Source organism: Misgurnus anguillicaudatus, chromosome 14 (genome assembly GCF_027580225.2).
Source record: "Misgurnus anguillicaudatus chromosome 14, ASM2758022v2, whole genome shotgun sequence".
Taxonomy (NCBI): Eukaryota; Metazoa; Chordata; class Actinopteri; order Cypriniformes; family Cobitidae; genus Misgurnus; species Misgurnus anguillicaudatus.
Genome location: NC_073350.2, coordinates 30736695 through 30757502, shown reverse-complemented (window position 1 = coordinate 30757502; position 20808 = coordinate 30736695). Strand labels below are relative to the sequence as shown.

General features: G+C 41.5%; 1 protein-coding gene and 1 long non-coding RNA gene across 2 annotated transcripts in view; one reads left to right on the top strand and one right to left on the bottom strand.

Annotated features, from left to right (window-relative positions):
• Positions 1-19559, bottom strand: part of LOC141369533 (inter-alpha-trypsin inhibitor heavy chain H4-like) — a 31805-nt gene extending 12246 nt beyond the window's left edge. The window contains exons 1-9 of the mRNA XM_073876433.1: positions 19422-19559; positions 15939-16102; positions 15623-15727; positions 15362-15524; positions 15159-15269; positions 14934-15062; positions 14708-14824; positions 12747-12915; positions 12555-12665 (exon numbers count right to left, since the gene is read on the bottom strand). Coding sequence (XP_073732534.1) covers positions 12555-12665; positions 12747-12915; positions 14708-14824; positions 14934-15062; positions 15159-15269; positions 15362-15524; positions 15623-15727; positions 15939-16102; positions 19422-19496 — 1144 coding nt within the window. The 5' untranslated portion in view covers positions 19497-19559. The remainder of the gene's footprint in view (positions 1-12554; positions 12666-12746; positions 12916-14707; positions 14825-14933; positions 15063-15158; positions 15270-15361; positions 15525-15622; positions 15728-15938; positions 16103-19421) is intronic.
• Positions 1256-4349, top strand: LOC129418852 (uncharacterized). Its single transcript, XR_012373275.1, has 5 exons — positions 1256-1851; positions 2444-2503; positions 2601-2691; positions 2788-2867; positions 3044-4349. It is a non-coding gene; the product is annotated as an uncharacterized lncRNA (long non-coding RNA).
• Positions 19560-20808: the final 1249 nt, after the last annotated feature.

The window sequence follows — 20808 nt, the reverse complement described above, 5'->3', positions numbered from 1 at the left end:
ATGCAGCATACATCGTTTAAAAGAAGCCGTTCAAATTACATCATGTAACACATTTTTGCTAGCTAGGATGTTGATAAATTAGTCAGTGAAATGTAAAGCTGCTTGATTTTGCTGATGTCTCATGATTTGAAGTTCACTGTTTCTATTGTTATTATAATTCTACCCTAACATTTCATTAAATCTTTTAAAATAGAAACAAAAATATCAATTGACAGGTCCATAATCTAAAAGACAGTCTTTCACATGTGAATGCAAAACATGTTCGGTGATACTGACTGACAAACTTGGGTAAACATATCTGCAGATACCTGTCAGCTACTTTACTTCTAATCCAGAGGTGCCCAAAGTTGGCCCACAATAGATCTTTAATTTGGCCCATCATGCCACGTGAGATAAGGAAAAAGAATAAAAGTCATTGACGCAGATGTTAATATTTTTAATTAAACATTTTCTAAAATGTATCATTTTTTGTTGTATTTTTACATTACAAAAATGTAAATTAATATTAAATGCAAGGGATTAAAGTGAATTTTTTTTATGTTTCATGCATACTTGAAGGTGTATAAAATGCACCACAAAACGTAATGAAGTCGGGTACTACAGGCTAAAAATGAAGAGGTTTTGGCAGTGGCACACAGAGAAAAGGATATTTAAAATTGATTGGCAAAATGATTTCTTTTTTTTACAAAAAAGTCTTGGAAAATAAAACTGCATTAGTTATGTATAAACAGAGTAATGTTTGCTTATTTATTTTTAAAATATTAGAAAATTATAAATTAGGGGTTATCAGAGCAACTTTAATTTTAATATAACACAACAACATTTACTTTTGGCCCACAGCCCTCAGTCAGGTTTGGCCCTTGTAAGGAAAATGTTCGGGCACCAATCAATGTGTATATATGTGTAATATGTCTATCTGAGGAGGTAACTGTTAGCATATGATAATGCGTGCTTGTACAAAGTCAGACCACATATTATCATGTTTGTCTTCACTCAATCAATTTAAATAAAAGAGATGGGGACTTTATAATATAATAAGGGTCCATATATCACAGTGATAAAAGACATACATGTATTTTTACTTTAACATGAACTAATGCTGAGTTAAGGCATATACTATCATAAACTAATGAAGAGTCATCATTAACATGACATGTTTTTCATTGTTAGTTAATGCATTCATTTACAATAAATTAATTTGAGTTCATGTTGTAATTAAGTAAGTTCAGTAAGTTACCTGTCTTAAATCAGCATTCGTTTATATTTACTTATATTTAAGTAAGAATTCATTTAGGTATACGTTCAATGTTTCCAATGATGAGCAGTTAATCCACTAAACCCAGAGATAATTCCTGAGGCATGTTTAAAGAGTTTTGTATTTCATCAAGTAAGTGCTGATTCACAAAGATTTTATATTTAAGAAAATCTGAGCATCATTCAAAATAACTGTTAACATGTTTTGTCAACTAAACATGTTTTGTCAACGTTATAAACTTTATATAAATATTTTTTATTTTTTATTAATGACCAAGTATAAAGAACAATGCATAGTGTGCAAACGCAGATTATATAAAAGTATATAATAAAGTGCGAGCAGAGGATCAATCAAACTTGGGCTGGAATGATTGTAGTGCATCCAATGCACCTTGGAAATCGTAGTTTACATCTACAGCAGCATATGCTACAGCAGTGACAACGCCAAAGAAAAGGACTACATTTCCCAGAATGCACCTGCACCCACTCATCTGCCCCCACTCTTCAGGTGCGACTGCTTGACCTGTGGGCTTGACGGGAAAATTCAAAATCGCGAACCGTTACGGTTTCTTTGTTTGCTTCCTCATCAACAGTAAGGTAAGTTTGATTTAATTAGTTTGTCTGCATCGCGCTGATCGGTTGCCTATTTGTTCATATTATGTTATTTACTATGATTCGTTTTTGTCTTTATACTAGAACTGTTTGAATTTAAAGCACAAACAGTAAAACATTAAGGGTATACATGGTACACAGCGGTAAACATGAGGTTAAAAATACGCGAAGTAACATTCAAACCGGGCTGTTAAAAGAATAAATTCGATGTTTAAGTTTTTAAAAACAAAACTTTAAAGAAGCCAAGATGAGACGTTCTTTGCTTAAAACAAACAAAACAACAGTAACTTGTGTGTTGGAAATGTTAGCAGCTAGCAAGTGTCTCTCTGCTATTTTAAATGATACACAGACGATCTTTTGTTGTTTAAAAGCTCATTGCTTTAGTTCTGGTAGATGCTGCTTATTTTTCAAGACCGTTTTAATAGCTTTATATTGATTTGTAACAAAGCCAGCTTCACTTTGAGAGAACCTAGATGCTAATTGTAAAGAAGCTTGGAGTCATAATATATTTTAATGTTATATGTTTGCTGTTCTTCACCTTTTTAAATATGAAGTCTATCCATGTTTGTGTTTACAGAGGTCATGTTCACTGTGGTCAACTTTGTGGACGCTGAAGAGGTTTCTGGGCAAAGATGATGTAAGTTTAACCTGTTTGATTTTTAAAATTGAATGAATAAATAGTAAAACAGATGTGTTATGTATGTGATTTTGATTTTTAATTCTGTGTTTGACAGAGAAATATAATGAAGTAACAGTGGAAGCTAAAACATCAGACTGATCCAGACACTGAAGAAATTGATGTCACTGCAATCTGGCCAAAATGATGTAAGTTTAATAATAAAATTATTAAATCAAAGAGGTTAAATAGTAAATAGATGTCTTATGATGTATGTGATTCTATTTTTATTCTGTGTTTGATAGACAACTATATTGAAGTAGCCTACTGAAATGAAGCTGCAGAACGACACAGAGACTCTGAGGACATCAACACAGAAAATCTAGTAAGAAGATGGACATTATGAAGTTCTTTGATCATATATTGTTGTATCTTTGTACAGTTTAATGTAAACTTTCTAAAATGTACAACTTTATGTCATTTGATTTGTCGTGTGTGTGTATCTGTATATGTGTATTAGTATTATGCCAAATACTTACATGTACTTTCATATTTCCAAAGGGCTCCAAGGAGATGTCTGTCCAGATGAGGGTGCATCAACGTTACCTTTGCTGACAAGTATATGCTTTTAGCAGTTAACTTAACTCAAACCATTTAAGGAAATCGGTTGCCTTGAACCATTAAGTTTTAAAAAACATACATTTGAGTACTTTGAACTTAAGTCTTGTGCAATTATGCACTTATATTTGGGTAGTGTGAACTTAGATGTGGGTGCTTAACTGCATGTGACTCAATTTGTTTAAGTTCACAGTGCTCAAATCTATGTGTTTTAGAACTTGAATGGTTTGGTGCAGCCGGTTTTCTTAAATGTGAGAAATTACAGTGAGAAATGTTTGAATAATTCCAAGACAGAGCTCTGTGATTGATTCTGCACTGCAAGAGAATCACTTTCTAACACTTTTTGTCTTGTTTTCAGTAGAAAAACTAAAAATTCTTAGATCGGGATGTATTTTCTTGATGAGCAAGGTGGCCTTGGAAAATATGTCTAGTTTTTAGACAAAAATATACAATTTAAGATAATTTGTGCCTAAACAAGAAAAAATATCTAACAATGGGGTGAGAAAATTGTGTTTTAATTAAGTTTTTAAGATGAAAGAAAACTTAAGATTTTTTTCTCACACTATTGGCAGATATTTTTGCTTGTTTTAGGCACAAATTCACTTAATGTGTGTGTATTTTATTTATTTATTTTGTCTAAAACTAGACTTATTTGACTTGGGTCGTTTTGTTCCTCAAGAAAAAGCATTTTAATTTAAATAATATTTCTACTGAAAACAAGACAAAAATACTATGTAAGAAGGTCATTTTTTGCAGTGTAGGACTGATTTCTTAAGAGCAAGATCAATATAGTTGTTGTTCATTTTATTTAGATATTTACTACATTACAGTGGCAGCTGGTGACTACTTTTTTTGTGAGCACTCGATGCGAAGTTTGTCACATCATGTATATAGCCCGTCATTTGTGTGGTTCCCAATTTCAAAATATGTGTTCTGCGTGTATATGCATCACGTGTTTTGACTAAACACGTGATGCATGTGGTTTACATATTTTAAAAACACAAGCAACACACATGACACTCCGAACACTTATTTTGAATTTGCAACCCTCGGATGAGCAGTCACGAGCCACCACTGCTACACTACATTGTACTGCTTTGAATGTAGTTTTCATTGTTGCTTTTATTTTGTTTTATTTTACTCTAATATTTCTTTCTCTGTCTGTATATTTATGAGTTTAAATGGTATTGTTTATGTATGCAACTTTTAATATTTGTGTATTATATTATTTTGTGATTGTGACAATTGTGGATTCAGTTTTTTTTTATTATTTAAATAAATGTTTCAAACTCAATTCAAGTTTTTATTTTTTTTAAGGGTTTTGGGGATGTATAGTAGTATATACTGGGGGGGGGGGGGTTGTAGTCTATCTGCATAGCAGGCAAATAACCAATCAAGTCACTAAGCTATGAGGGCTTGGGTTGGGCTTAAAACAAAGTGTAACCAATGAAATCATCTCAACAGGAAAGTTTCAAAGTAGTGTCCCAATAGTTGTCAGAGTTTTGGAAGGGTTTTTTTAAAACCACCAATCAGTGTTGAGATTACACACCAATGGGGACACCAGAATTGCGCAAAGGTGCGAAATTCCAGTACCTCTGTAGGTGTGAAAGTGGCCCTTGCCAAAATCTTCAATGGGATTATTTGCCATGGCAACAAATGGCTGCATATACCACGGGGATATCCCCTCAGCAAGATACATCCGAATTGGTATCATTACGGGAGTTTCCTAACTTGGTGGAATTAGTAGTTTACCCTCAGTGGAACTAGTAGATACTTCCGAAAATCAGTGGTGTTTACAGGAGTTTCCTAGTACGGATACACCTCTTTTCATGCAGTGTGGGCTGTAAAAGCCTGAGCTCATCTTGGCTGGAGAGACTGGCTCGATCGCGTCCTTCGCCAGGAGGACATCGAGTTCTGCACGCAGTAAATGTGCTTTGGACGCATTCACCGTAGTGAAACGAATGCCCGAGAATTTGGGTGTATGCCGGATGAATTGATTTTCGTAGCCGAGGCGGATCGTGCGTAATAACAAACGGGATAGGCTGGTGAGCTGAAGCCAAGCCCCCAGAGACCGTGCGAGTGGATTTAGCGGCACTACCGGAGAGCTCGCGGTGGGGCAGCTGAGCGGAACAGGTGTGACTGCCAGTGCGCGTGCTGTGGGAGTGCACGCAACTACAGTGTGTGGTGTGACACTGACCTGAGCCCGCTGAGGGTGATGGTCGTCTGGTCTCCTGAGCAGAGAGTGCAGACTCTGGTGAGTGTGATGGTCGTCTCTGCGCGGAGAGCGTAAACTCCAGAAAACACCCGCTGGCGATAGAGGAGGAAGAGGGTGAGCTGGTGTGTGCCCGCTCATGGCTCTCTTAATCCTCAGGAGACCTGGAGAGGGAAGAGGAATGCACTCTTAGTGTGGTCTGTGGGTACCGGTTGGCGGAACAGCAGAATGAAACCAAGGATTTTCCACCCGGCCCTCCTTCGGGGAAAGGAGCGGTGTGTTCATCGTCTCCTGAAGAGTGATCCCATCCGATTCCAGGTCGCCCGTCTCAGGACCGCTTGGACCTTTCTTACCTCCATAGGTGGCGGGCTGAGCGGGCAGGACAGGCTTGTCACAGCGGGTTCCTCAGCGCTGCCTAAAGGACGATAATAGCCGTGACATGCACCCTCAGCGAGGAGCAGGCTGAGGTGGTGGCGTAGATGGACCGGAAGGGGGCAGCTGGCTTCCGACGCGGCATGATGGCCTCAGTCTGCTGGAGTCGAGTTCTGCTGTAAAGCACTCTACCATATCACCGAATAGGCCAGTCTGGACATTCAGGAGACGATTCTTATCGACCTCACTCATGTCTGCGAGACACAGCATGAGATGTTCCTGGACCACTAATGTGGACATCCTGGCGGTGCCTAGACGCACTGATAGCTGAGTCGTGACCTCCCTCGTGTAGATCTGTCAGAGCCTTAACCTGACATACCTGCGGCAACGTCGTGTAGTGCAGGGGCCGCCTCTTCGCGAACCTGATTTGCAGACGCCGTTCGTGCGGACGACTGCTACCGGTCGGTGAGGAAAGGACAGGCTGTCCCCTCCAGAGTCGGGACATCACCATACCTTTAGCAGCCCATGAAAGAGAGAGGTGAGGGTTGAGGGCTGAAGTGGTCAACAGATACCGGCGGTCTCGTAGAACACGAGCAAACCATTCTTGATGACCCAGCCTGCTCATCATGCGCCTCGGGGAAGGAAGGTACTGGAGGTGAGTGTTAAGACACACGAGCAGCTCCGTGTACCAACCGTAAAGGGCAGGACAGATCGGGTGGGGTAGATTGAGTCTACTCCATGCTACTGTCACCACCGCCCGAGGGAGCATGGCCGTCATCTCAGAATTGAACTTGGAGTGCGCTACCCGGCCGAAGGGGGAAGCAGATCCGAGTCAGCCTCAGAGACAGACGGCCCACCTACAATGCAGCGACAGGTATGGGGGTGGCCAACAGATACCGGCGGTCTCGTAGAACACAAACCAACCGTTCTCCATTGGAACCGCTGCTGCGGATCAGCACTGAGAGCCAGAGGACATACCTGCTGACCAATTCAGTACTGTGATGCAGAAACATTTTTTTTCCCATGGCACCTTTAACCGAGCTCTGCAACCGAAGGGGCGGGGCGTTCCCGGAGGAACGTAACCCGTCTCCGCATATCCGCGAGGGCATGCTCTCGCAGTAAGAACATGAACCCTCCACAAACGCTGTCTCAGCGTGCTGAATGCCCAACACGAGAGACGGAGATTGTGACCATCTTTGAAACCCATACATTTGCCGCATCTGGAACTGCACGAACGAAATGACGTCTTTAAAAAGACGCACCCCGCTGTGACACGAGAGAATGGCTGTCTTTAAAAAGACACAAATTCCAACCGTGCTGCTCTTTTAAAGGAAAAACACTCTTAGCTGTGCTGAGTTGATGAAGCGCACAGGGAGAGGCAACGCACACACTCAGACTCAAGTTCAAACTGAGGTGAAGATCCGCAAGCTTCCACTGCAAAGGCTGGATCGGAATCCTCAATCAACTACGAGCCAGCAGCGTCTTCCCGAGCAGGTAAGAAAGCTTCTCAATAGCAGTTGATCTGCTGGCTTTCGAAGCGAAAATAGCTCATTTCCATATTTGCATCTGCGGCTTATATACGCACCTGGCGGGGCGGCGCCGGCATTATGCAAATACCTCAATGCCAAGTTCATTAGCGTTTTAGTAGTTACTCGAAGTAGATTGGTCTCTCTAAGCGAGTTTCCAATTCGTCGGTCACGACGTGACGTCGTACTGACAGACTGAAAGGGAAGAGCCAATAATATTGTGATACGCAGCGGCCATACCCCTGGGGGGGCGTGTCTGACCAATAAGGTATCGATATTCCTGAGGTATGAAATTTGCATATCCCAACCTAAGGTATGTGAATACTCATCACTAGACTGCTTAGGGTAGAAAGACAAGTAATTTAGGTGCAAATATGAATAGTAAATAGCACGCACGGCTTTGCCGGGCAAAATGTAGTTAATGTAGATTCACAACACAGAGTTAACGGCCTTAGCGGTAACGCCGTGTATGCGAGCGCCATTTTGCAAAGATGACCTGGTGGTGCGCAGGGTAGAGAAAATGGCACAAGCACACATACATCTTACCCACCGAATGACGCAGGCATCTATGTAAAATCAAGACGACCTGCGAGAACACACGGCTGCCATTACATCGAAGCATAAGCGTGGTCAGTACTCACCGACAGGACTCCAGCGGTTCAAACGGTGCCCGAGAAAGCGCATTCAGCACTATGTCTAAATCCCATGGCGGTACCGAAGGGGTACGCCGTGGTCTTAATCTTCTCGCGCCTCTTAGGAATTGAACAACGAGCGGGTTCCTCCCTATTGATTGTCCCTCCAAGGGGGGACGTATCGCAGCAATAGCGGCCACATAGACGGCGAGCTGCCGGCGTCCATTCTATGTTGCAGGAAAAGCACAATATCCGACACAGGGCAATTAAACGGGTCAATGCTGTTACTATGACACCATCTTTCGAACACCTTCCACTTAAGGTCGTACAAGCGTCTTGTAGACGGAGCATGCGCCACAGTCAGCGTGAATGCCGCTCGACGCGAGAGTTGGCTCATGTTATCTACGATCCTCTCACTTTCCAAGCGTGTAGATTCCACAGTTCCGGGTTGGGGTGCCATACTGAGCCCTCTACCTGAGACAGCAAATCCCTCCTTAAGGGAATCTGCCATGGGGGACGTATTAGCTTCTCTCTCAGGTCCGCATACCATGGTTGGTTCGGCCAGTCCGGCGTGACTAAAATCACAGTAGCTCCTTCTTCCCTTATTTTGCACAGTACTAGCGGTATGAGCTTTATAGGAGGGAAGGCATACAGACTGACTTTCGGCCAGCGCGACGTCAACGCTTCCCCTTGCAGCGGGGAGTGCGTGAGCGAGAAGAACAGTGGGCAGTGCGTATTCTCGCTCATCGCAAACAGGTCTATCGAAGCTCTCCCAAACTGGTCCCAGATCAGCTGAACCGAGTCAGGATGAAGCCTCCATTCTCCGTGGGGAAGGCCGTTCCTCGATAACATATTGCCCTTGTTCAAAGTGCCTGGAATATGCGCTGCTCTAATGGATAGTAAGTGACTGTCCGCCCATCGTAGGAGGCTGGCTGCCTGCTTGAATAGGGCTTTCGAATGAATACCACCCTGGCGATTTATGTAAGAAACTACCGTCGTGTTGTCTGTCCACACTAGAACATGTTGACGCTCAAGTTGCGGTTGAAATGCCCTGAGCGCTAACATTACCGCTCTTAATTCCAGACGGTTTATGTGCCAATCTCTCATCAGATCTGACCACGTACCGGACGCAGGTGTGCCCTGGCAGACTGCTCCCCAACCTTATGTCGACGCATCCTTGGTGACCACTATACGAGAGGCTATCTGTCCTAGGGGGGCTCCGATACTGTAAAGGGTCGGATCGCGCCATGAATTTAGAGTGCTGACACAGCTGTGTGTCACGTGAACCCGCATGCACGTCGATGCCCACATATTTGCCGGGACTCGATCTTTCAGCCACATCTGTAATGGACGCATGTGAAGCAATCCTAGATGAAAAACCGGGGCGGCTGACGCCATTAGACCCAAAAGCCTCTGAAACTCCTTCAGGAGGACAACCCGGCCGGGTCTGAAACGACGCAGATACAGCGTTAATGTTTCTACACGTTGTTGCGATAGATGAGCACGCATCGATGTAGAATCCAACAGAATGCCCAGGTAGGAAATGGATTGACTTGGAACGAGTTTGCTTTTCTGAGCATTGATTTGCAGCCCTAACGACTTTAAGTGGGGAAGCAATGCTTTTATGTGGCTGATCAACAGATCACGCGATTCAGCCATAATCAGCCAGTCGTCCAGATAATTCATAATGCGCATCCCACTCGCTCTGAGGGGGGAGAGAGCTGCATCCATGCATTTTGTGAATGAACGTGGGGCTAAAGCTAGTCCGAACAGGAGAACGGAGTATTGATAGCTTGTGGCTTTGAATGCAAACCTCAGAAAACACCTGTGGCGGGGGGATATCTGAATGTGAAAGGAAGCGTCCTTTAGATCTATCGATGCGAACCAGTCCCCAGGGCAAATTTGCGCTAGGACCTGTCTCACGGTTATCATCTTGAATGCACGTCTGCGTAGCGCGCGATTGATGGGTCTCAGATCTAGAATCGGCCGTAATCCGCCGTCTTTCTTGGGTACTACAAAATACCGGCTGTAGAAGCCGCTCTCTAACTCGCTGTGAGGGACTCGTTCTATCGCTCCTATTGCGAGTAGGTTTTGTACCTCTTGTCTCAGGACGGGGGCATTTTGAGGTGCTGTTAATGACGATACCACACCTTTGAAATGGGGCGGTCTGCGTCTGAACTGCAGAGAGTAACCGTGCTCTATGATGCTTAATACCTACTCTGACACGCCGGGGATCGCTTTCCATGAATCTAGAAATTGGCTCAGCGGGCAAGCGGGCGGTGCGTTAACGCATGCGACGTGTATTCTACGTTCGTGCCGTACCTTTGCAATGTTAGAAGTGTCGGCAGAGGAACGGTGCGTAGAAACTGGTTCTCGTTTAACGACTCGTTGGCGGTGTTCGAGTTTGATTGACAAGCACTTTGTATGTTTTGCAAACTCGCGCTGCCATCTGGCAGGGCGTCCGTCACTGCATAAGGGCTGTGAGGAGGAAATAGCTCTTTCTGTGATGATGTTTGTATCTTTATTACATTTACATTTACACAAACAGCATTTGAACAACATTTGAACTTGTCGCCCACAGGAACAGAGGGGGGCAGAAGAACCCTGCGCGTTGACGCTTGCCCCTCCACGAGCGATTTCTCCTCCTCTCCGCCTTCTTGTCAGGAAGAGGGCTTCCTCGCCTGAGGCTGTCCGCCGAGGGCTTCTACCACGTCCGTGATGCTTTCTCGGCTGGAACTGCCAGTCCCTCTGCTTTACATCGGGCTCGGTCCGAGCGGGTGCATTGTAGCCAACCTGAGTTTGTTTCAGAGGGCGCTGCGCTGATCGCGGGGCAGAAGTAGAGCGCGATCTGGCAGTCTCGTGATAAGATGAGCATCTGGGAGCAGCTGACTCATCGCTCTCGAGCGCTTCTGCGCCTCCGAAAAGCGCTCAACAACCGACCCCACGGCGTCACCGAAGAGGCCGGTGGGAGTAATTGGAGCATTAAGCAAAGCCTTTCGCTCGTTGTCCTTCAGCTCAGCTAGGGTAAGCCATAGGTGGCGGTGAAGGACCACTAAAAATCCCATGGATTTGCCGATGGCTTGGGCGGAGAGCTTCGTGGCCATCAGTGCGAAGTCCGTGGCAGCGCGGAGGTTACGCACCGTGTCCACATCTACGGCGCCATCCAGCGACTGTAAAATCTTTGCCTGGAAGACCTGGAGAATGGCCATAGCATGGAGCGCCGCCACCGCCTCCCCAGATGACGAGTAGGCTTTTTACGCCAGGTGGGCCGCCATCCGACACGGCTTTGACGGCAGGCCGCGATCAGCGCCGAGCGTTGCGGAAGAAGGACAGAGGTGCGCTGCCACGTTCTCCTCGACAGGGGGAATGTGCACATAACTGTGGGCTTCGCCCCTATCAGCCTGGGAAAACACCCCCGGAACATGGATGCGACTGGGGCGCAGACCACGCTTTAGAGACCTGACCGTGAACGTCAGGGAAGAAAGGTGTCTTCCTCCTCGGAGCGGCCTGCTGGCGGCCCGATTGGAGAAATCAGGATTCCAACTTACACTTAGCCGCTCATCGGGCGATGTCCAGCTAAGGTCCAACTCGTTTGCCGCCAAATCCATAATTCTAGAAAGCTCCGATTGGAGGCAGGTGACTCGGAGGCTCAGGCTCCGCCTCCCACCAGCTGGTAGACGCCGACAGGGAAATGTTGTTGTCGTCCTCCTACGTCACTCCAAATGAGACGGCCACATTAGATGCTGAAGGGGGGCGGAAAGCGTCCTTCGTGAAGACGGCGGGAGGTTTTGGCGGGGGAACGCTGCAAACAGAGCTACCGCCGTCATCGTCCTGACGAGGAGCAAAGGAAGTAGAGGGGGCGGACCTGCCGGCGGCACGGATGCGGCGGCGGGCAGATCCCCGGCGAGACTTCGAGCAACGGCCCTCATATTCTTGAGCACGCGAATATGAAGGTCGGCGCAGTGCTTGCATGGAGAATCCTTGAGCGCCGTCTCGGCGTGTGCCAACCCCAAACAGGCAATGCAGTGCTCATGGGAGTCCGGCTGCTCCAAAGGTCCCGCGCAGAGAAGACAGGTAGTCGACTTGATTGAAGATATCATGCTAAGTGAAGAAGAGAATACTGGCGTTCGTCGCTCTAACACCGCTTTTTATATGCTTCTAGCAGTCACGCGGTCAGCAACGATTGGCCAGTGCCCTGCAATGGGGTTGTTCAATAAGATTTCAGTGTCTGGTAAAGTGGGAGGACTTAACCCATAGCGTCAGCGACCGCAATGTCGAGAGACCGCTCTCGAAAGGGAAACCTTTACACTAGATGGCGCTCTTAATCAATTTATAAAAAAATTAAGCAAAAACTAATTAATTTTAAACTCCATATACATTTTGATAATCATTCTGAATATAATCTCTAAAAAAATGCAATTATTTCAGCTTTTTGCTCAAAATTTTGTAGAAGAAACCTAACCATGTTTAAGAGGTTATAAAAAGAGAACAAATTAAAATAGGATGAAACATTTTTGTTTGTTTGTTTGTTTGTTTGAAAGCAGAGGGTCTGTTCTTTCATTTGATATATTTGTATGTTTATATATTTATAGAAGAAAATTTTGAAAAGGCATTTTGTGAAAAAAAGGCTGGAGAGAAATGAGTTAACTCTTTAGCTTGTGTTCAGTGGCTGAATGTTTGCAGTGATCATGTTTATCAGTGTAATTTTTTGCCTGATGTTGGATCTCCATCGGTCAGAAGAATAAGGATTGAAGCAGATCCTGCTTGTGGCTGGCATTTGAACATATTTACTCCTTCTAACACCGCAGCATTTATGTCCGTGGCTACAAGAAAATAAAAATATTTGTGTTATTGTTCATTACATTACAATTTTCCAATTTTGCCATCTCACATTGAGAACTGACCTCCTCTAGCTGTAATCTCCTGCAAAAATAATTTCGCGTCATCCAGGTTTCCCTTGGTAGCTTTAAGGAGTTCATGCTTCCACAAATCAACTTGATGGTTAAACGTGATCAATCCAAAGTGATCGTCCTCAGCAAGATCACTCAAAATCTTTAGCAGTGCCAAACGTGTCTAAGAAAATTCAAAGAACTGGAAAATTACTGAAATCCTTGTAGGTCTCTATCTTACACCCGGCGCAATGCGGCGCAATGTCTTTTGCTAGTTTCCACCCTGCCCAATTATCATTTTCACATTTAGCGACACAATGCATATTGCGTCCCATGGGCGTTCTGGTCTGAAAATGAGGTGTGGTCAGGCACATTGTTGGCGCGTTGCTATTTTGAGGCCACTACGGCATTGACCAAATTTGTTTTGCCAAATTTGGCGCAATTTGTTTTTTGTTATTTAAAGAGCCCATTAGTAATATGCACCTATAAACGGGACGACAACGCGGGTTTGCTTATCACATACATGAATGCGCAGCAGCACAAAACGCTTTTAAATATGAAAGATTTAAGGATTGAATGTAAAAGATTATTATTGAGTCTCTTGGACATAAATGAGGACTAATTATGAGACGTTAGAAGGCACAAAGAGCTGCTTCACCTGTAGCCTGGTAAGTAAATAAATGCTTTGCTTTAAATAAATGCATCTGTTTTTAAATGTTTTTTTTTTAATGCCACCTCACGGATTTATTGTATATATGATGACTCTGTACCTGTGGATATGGTGGGATGAGAAACATTTTGAAGTAATGCTTAAAAAACTGCTGAAACGTGCGGAGAGCCGTTTGTAAATTCTTTATCTCCTGTTTGTTACAAATAAAGTATTTTTAGAGTACAAACCTTTTCTTAAATTATTTTTTGATAATATTGGATAGCCATACATTTACAGCAATTACATTAAAAAAATTACTTCCATGACTAAAAGAAAACAGTTTTTAAAGGTTTTCATAAAAAAAATAACAATTTCAATACAAGTGAAAAACAATACAATTATTTAACATTAATCTTAAAGTCGCCATGAAACGGAAGTATCAATTGCCTAATTTCCCCATGGTGACGTGTATCCGAGGAAAACCGGCCTCTAAAAAGAAATAAGGCAGGGCTGGATTTGAATTTGTCCATCGAGATCTGATTGGATCATTTGAAGTTGGGTCATGTTGCTAATTGCTAAGAAAGATTGTTTTTAGGAGGGGAGGAGATTTGCATTTTTGATTAAAGATTATGAGGGCACATGAATTTTTAAAAATTAATGAAGAATATAAATAATTTGTAAAAAATACCACAATATTACAAAACAAATTACAGTTTTTTATTTTACTTTCATTGTGACTTTAAACTGGGGATCTTCTTCCTCCACTTAGTTTTTCAGTTTACAAAGTCCGTCATCTAAATAGGGATTAGACATAGCGCCAGCACAACTGGCTTTTAAAGGGGATGAGAGCTGAGACTCTTATTGGTTTATTGCACATTACGCCCCAAAATACTCCCATTACTCATTAAAAAAATAGGACCAACCCTTTTCGATCATGCGTTCGGCGCACAAACCATTTTTCCCGTCTGTAAATTAGCAAAAGTGGATTCGGACACACCCATTTAGACGTTGCACTGTGCGCTTTAGACAATGCACTTAGATCATTAAAATAGGGCCCATTGTCTTGAATGCTATGAAACCATTAGTTATTTTGTTTTTAATATATTTATATTATGTACTGTATATTAAATATTTATTCCATTATTATTTTGCATATATGATAAATATTAAAACTGAAACTCTTTTGCTAGGCATGGATTATTAAAACAGTACAAAAAGAAGGATTTTTGACAACGTTTACAAAGATATTTAACAGTTTATAATCATCATGCTATCTAGCAACTAATCTAAAGCTTTCATAGGTGGTCAGTTATTCACATTTTATTACCTGCTCAATTTTGTTTCCGCGCATGGAGCCACTTTGGTCAATGATAAACACCACATTTTTGGGAATACGTGGAAGATCTAAGGGTGCAAAGATGTGGACGAAATACCCATTTGATACCTGAGAGAAATTAAATGGGATTCAGGATTACTCTTGCAATATTCTTAAGGCAAAATAAGTTAAAAAGTTCTATACACACAAATGTATTTTCCCACCCACTGAAACTCACTTTCATTTCACCATTAGGATTTTGTCTCTCAACATCATATGTAATGAGCAGGTCTCCTTTCAGCCCATTTTCATCACAGTCTTTGCATTTGGTCTGCTGCTCTCGAGTGGGGTAAAAGGTCACCCATGCCTGAAATGTTCGGATTGATCACTTGATCACCTTGTGAAGTGTACATTAATTAAAAGAAAAAATAACTAAACTTTATTTTTATAGTTTATTGCTTACATCACTCTCAGCTCTGGTAGTTTTGAAGGCATAGGCCAGACCATTGGTGCTCAGACCTCCTGTCACCTCCAAGAAGGAAATTCCTGGTTTCTCATGGATGTGTACATCAATCTAATATAATGACAGACATATGCTTAAACTCATATAAAATACAGAGTTGTTTTTAATGCACCACATATAATGTAATAATATTATTGTCATACCTTGAAATCTGCCACTGTCTGCATTGGTTGAGCATTGATGAGCAGCTCATATTTGCCAAGGCGACGCTTTAGCAATTCCTCATAAGTCAACTCAAAGGTGACTTTACTGAGAGCGGCCACATTCACTGATGTTTTAAATTCTTCTAAAGTCCTTCCAACAGACCTGAGAGGAAAATTACACCCATCATATTACTGCTCTTCCTATAAATACATACTTTATAGATGTGTGAATGATATGTGTTTGTTTCAAATGATCAATACATGATGGGTCCAGCACTTTGTCCTTGTGAAACTGCTTGACTGTACTGCTGCTGAGCGTCTGCTTTCTCCTTCACAACTCCATCATAGCTCTTTCCATCTATGGTCCTGCAGGGAAATTTGCCATTATTTGTTGAACTATTTTTTTAAAGTTAGCGGACAAGTAATTTGTTCACACTCATTTTACTTTATATGTCATGACAACATTATTTGAATTTTGTTCTTATTTGGTTAAATCCTCAGCCTAAATTAAACTTCGACCCACATGCTAGCAATGACTCTCTTTCTTATCTGTATATTGTGTAATATATTTACCCACATTCTGAATTTGCTGATGAAGGCATTCTTGGGTATTTTCACTTCAAAGAAGATCTCCTGAGATTCATTAAGTCTGTTTGCCACACGGCTTGTGATGATTGTGGTGGCGTAGCGACTGGTCACAGTAGAGATAACGTAGAAACTGTAAATATTCACATCTTGTGTCTGTTTTGAGAAATCAAAAAGTATAATTAAAGTGTAGTCATGTAGAAATGGGTGATATATATTTACACCTTCTTTTTGCATGCACAAATATTTACTTTTCAGGTTTTCAGTAAATATCTGGTCAGAGGACTGTTGGAGAAAATGTATTTCTTATTACATTTTTGAATATATTATGTTACCATTTATGAATGTATAATCCTTATAGTCCAGGCAAAATAGCGTTTTACGACAGACTAATTGTAAGATAATTTTTTTCAGCGTGGATCGTGTCTGGGAGGTGTCCAGAGCAACATACTAAAAGTCCTAGGGGGTCCTAGTTGAGGAAATATGTTGGTTTCTCATGAATCCGAGGTGTGTGCAGTAGGGCCAGACTGCAGTGCACCCCAATGGGGCTATTTTTTCCTTTGCTCCTATCAAAATGAGGCTTTGCACAATGGAAGTGCCCATGAGGGGTAATTTTTTTTGTATTACAAGTTGCTTTGAAAATTGAATTTGGTATGCAGATGAGCTATACACTGGTTGAATATGCCCAGGATACACCCAGGAGTGACTTTTTGGTATTGCAAGTTTGAATTTGAATATCCACATGAGCTTTACACTTATTTAATAGGTCCTAATTTGCATAGACAGAAACATCATTCATATGTATGATAAATATATCGGCCCGGTGTTCATCCAATCATCCTGCTGCTTTTGGACAGGCCTCTAGCCTGAAGGCTGCCTGGCTTTGTGGTGCCTGCCAGCTGTATAACCCCCGCCGGTGTAATCTTCAGGGTCACGGAGGAACACAAGCCTCCCCACCACGAAGGGGAGGCCTTTTTTGGTGTTTTTGTTTTTTGGTGATTTTGTTTTTACATCTTTTTTTTAAATCCAGCCTGGATCCTCGACCCCTTCTCTGTGGCTCTTGGTTCTGGCACCTCCTATGTCGGTTCCTGGTTTGTTCTTTGCTTGGTTCTTCCCCTCTGGGTCATATTCATCTGATAAATCAGGCAACTGTAAGTTTGTACAGCTATTACCACAACATTCTCCACAAATGTTAGTGCAAGGGAGTCCATGTTTTTTGCATGTGCATCTCTTTGTGCTGCAGTCTTTCTTGCAACTACAGTGGACGTAACTATCAACTACAAAAGTGCAGCAGTAAGTAAACATGATTTTAAATGGTATGGATTAATCTTTCTGCGTATGTAATGATTGAGCTGAAGTTTAGAGCTGCTGTGTGCCATCCAGAACTGAAGCCCGGAAAATGCCGCTATAAATTATAATGTGGTTATAATTTAACGCTATAGCCTATAATGTAAGTGAGCATCTTATTTATGTATTTATTTTTTTTTTCAATTCAATTTTATTTATATAGCGCTTTATGGCCAATTGCACTGCATTGTAATGAATGTATCTTGCAATGCAATTTTTTTACCCTTATCAATGCTGCAAGGAAACCTCAGGTACATTTATGCTTTTATACTAGTGACCTTAAGAAAAAAGGTATCAGTCTTTCTTGTGTTTTGTTAAAGCATTTACTGTGTTGATCTATTTTATAACTTAACATGCATTTAAATTGTACAGATTTTGCTAGCGCTGCAATTCAGATTGCTTTAGTGAGGCAATTTTATCAGATGAATATAACCCCGAGGGGAAGAACCAAGTAAAGAACAAACCAGGAAATGATATGGGGGTGCCCGAACCAAAAGCCACAGCGAAGGGGTTGAGGATCCAGGCTGGATAAAAAACAAAAAAAATTAAAAACAAAAACACACACAAAAAAACACAACCCTCCCCTTCTGTTCAGGCTTGTGTTCCTCCGTGACCCTGAAGATAATACCGGCGGGGGTTATACAGCTGCCAGGAACTACCAAGACAGGAAGTTTTCAGGTTAGAGGCCAGTCCAAAAGCAGCAGGATGATTGGATGAACATTGGGCCGATATGTTTATCATACATATGAATGATGTTTCTGTCTATGCAAATTAGGACATATTAAATAAGTGTGGAGCTCATGTGGACACTCAAATTCATTTCAAAAGAAACTTGCAACACCAAAAAGCTACCCCTGGGTGTATTTTGGGCATATTCCATTAGTGTATAGCTCATTTGCATATTAAATTTAATTTTCAAAGCAACTTGTAATACAAAAAAAAAATACTTTTCATGGGTGCTTTCATTGTGTGGAGTTTCATTTTGGTGGGAGCAAAGGAAAAAATAGCCCCATTGGGGTGTATTGTGGTCTGGCCTTATTGGCACACATTTCGGATTGATGAGAAATTGGCATGTTTCCTCAACTGGGATTTCTTGGGACTTTTGGTGTGTTGTTCTGGACACCTCCTGGATGTGATTTATGCTGAAAAAAAATTCTTTTACAATTACTTCTATTTTTTGCTCAAAAATGAGTTAGTTTGCCTGGACTATTAGCTTATATTTGGGAATGTATAATCATTTGCTTGGAATCATATTAATCTTACTAGCTACTCAGAAAAACTGCCAAGGTGAAATAGTGGGTAGAATGTTCTTTTGTTATCATATGACCTTTGATAACTGCATCATCAAGCTGCATCACCAAATTTCTATCTTTGTTTTTGGTAGAATGTAGTCAATCCTATTTTTCTAGACTTAGGAGAATGTGGGATGTTGTTACAATTGTGAAGGTCTGTGAGGTTCGACCTTCGGAATGAACCGTGAATAAAACCTAAATACAGTCCGCAGAGAAGCTCAGATCGAGAAACAGTCTGAGTGTATCCTAATGAGACACCTCAATCTGGGTTCTCCCTGCAGAATATTATACTACCCTATTCGTGGTTTGAGTGTGTCTTATTTTTGTTAAGGTTCATAAGTATTTTAAACATAACATTTGTAAGTTACTTTTTATAAGTGTCTGCTTCCCTTCAATGCCCCGAAAAGAAAATGTATACTTAAAACAATTCAAAACTTAAAATCTGAATTAAACAAAACATACAATTATTTAATTTTGTGCTGTTGGTTAGTTGCCTTATTTTTCTGAGATTTAATTACACAGAATTTATGATTTTATTAAATTTATTTGAGAAAATATCATTAAACCGGGGCACCCCAGATGGCCACAGCCCCCAGTTTGAGAACCACTGTGCGAAATAAATATACAGTCAGATCAACCAAACAGATTAAAGTAATGCTCATCTTTTTAGTGAAAAAAAAGAGTTCAAAAATACACAATGAATAGATATTTAACAATTCTTAGATTTTAAAATAATGTTATGATCTAAAGAACATCAATTTAATTCATATTTCTGTTTGTTTAAGACTACTATTTTATTATTTTTGACTTTATAATTTATATGTAGTGACCCTCACCTTTTTAACAGGAGCTGGAGAGGCAGAGATGAGAAAGAAGCCCAACAGAATCAATCTGAGTGCTGGACGAGTCATTGTAACACTGAAGGAAAACTCACAATGTCTCAAAACATGATGCGTAGCTACAGGACAGAGGGGGCAGGCGAATGTTAAGACACCTCATGGTACCCTGATTCTCCTTTGATTGGTTATTATCAAGAGGATGCAGAAACCTCCCCCTTCAGCTAGTATTTGTAATGTTGTTCCATTCAGAGGTCATCATCTCTACCCTTACGAAAAAGAAGTATACTTCAAGTTCACTTTATTAATACATTTAATATATAAAAAGCATTTGCTTAAGTAATGTTGGAGTATATTTTTAAGTATATTTTATGTAGTAAGTGTACTAAATCTATAGTAGTATACTTGTAAGTGTACTACTTGAATACCACTTGAGACTAAATTGACCAAACTTTTTAATATATAAAGTATACTTCTAAGTGTACCATAAGTGTAAGAGTAGTCAACTTTAAGTGCACAACTATTCCACAATTACGTTTTTCATTTGTACTGCAATTAAACTCATGAGTATACTAGGGGTGGAACGGTACACAAAAGTCCCGGTTCGGTTCGTACCTCGGTTCAGGCTTCACGGTTCGATTCACTTTCGGTACAATGGAGGAAAAAAGCAAAACAAAAATGAAGAAGGCATTTTTTTTTAAGCTAATCTTAAAAACATAGGTGTCCTTATCAGTGTTATTTTGAGATGTCATGAATATGAACTGAAATGCATTTAACATACTATCTCGTATTTCAAAAATATATACCACTTTAAGTAATCTTGTACTCATCTTTCATACAAATAGGGGTTCAAATGTATTACAAGTGTTACCTAAATACATTTTTAAATTACATTTTTGGCCTTATTTCATATTAATGTACTAAAGAACAAAAAATAGGCTTGTAGGATGAATTAATAGGTGTGTACGACTTCACGAGGCGCTGCAAGAAACGACAAGTGGATGACGTCAGAGTAACGCGAGAGCGATTTGAAATCAGCCTCCTCCGCAAGATTTCTCGCGGTACTCTGACGCTGATGGCGCTGCGTTAAGTTTAGCACACTTAAAAAACTGAAAGCAGCTGAACTCGACAGAACTACCCTGCGTATGCCTGTTGTATATAGCAGGACAATTTATCTCCTACTTCTCAGCGTGAGAAATACAAAGTGTGGCATTTGAACTGACTGAAATGCGTGTTTGTCAAGGTGAATGCGTGAGACTTGAGAGCCCTGATTAGATGTATTTCCACTCACATACCTAACAACTGCTGAACACCGCCGACGCACAGTCCTCGTCTTTTCCACCACTCTCTCGCCTGTACTATTGTAACTGACTGGAAAACTGAAGTT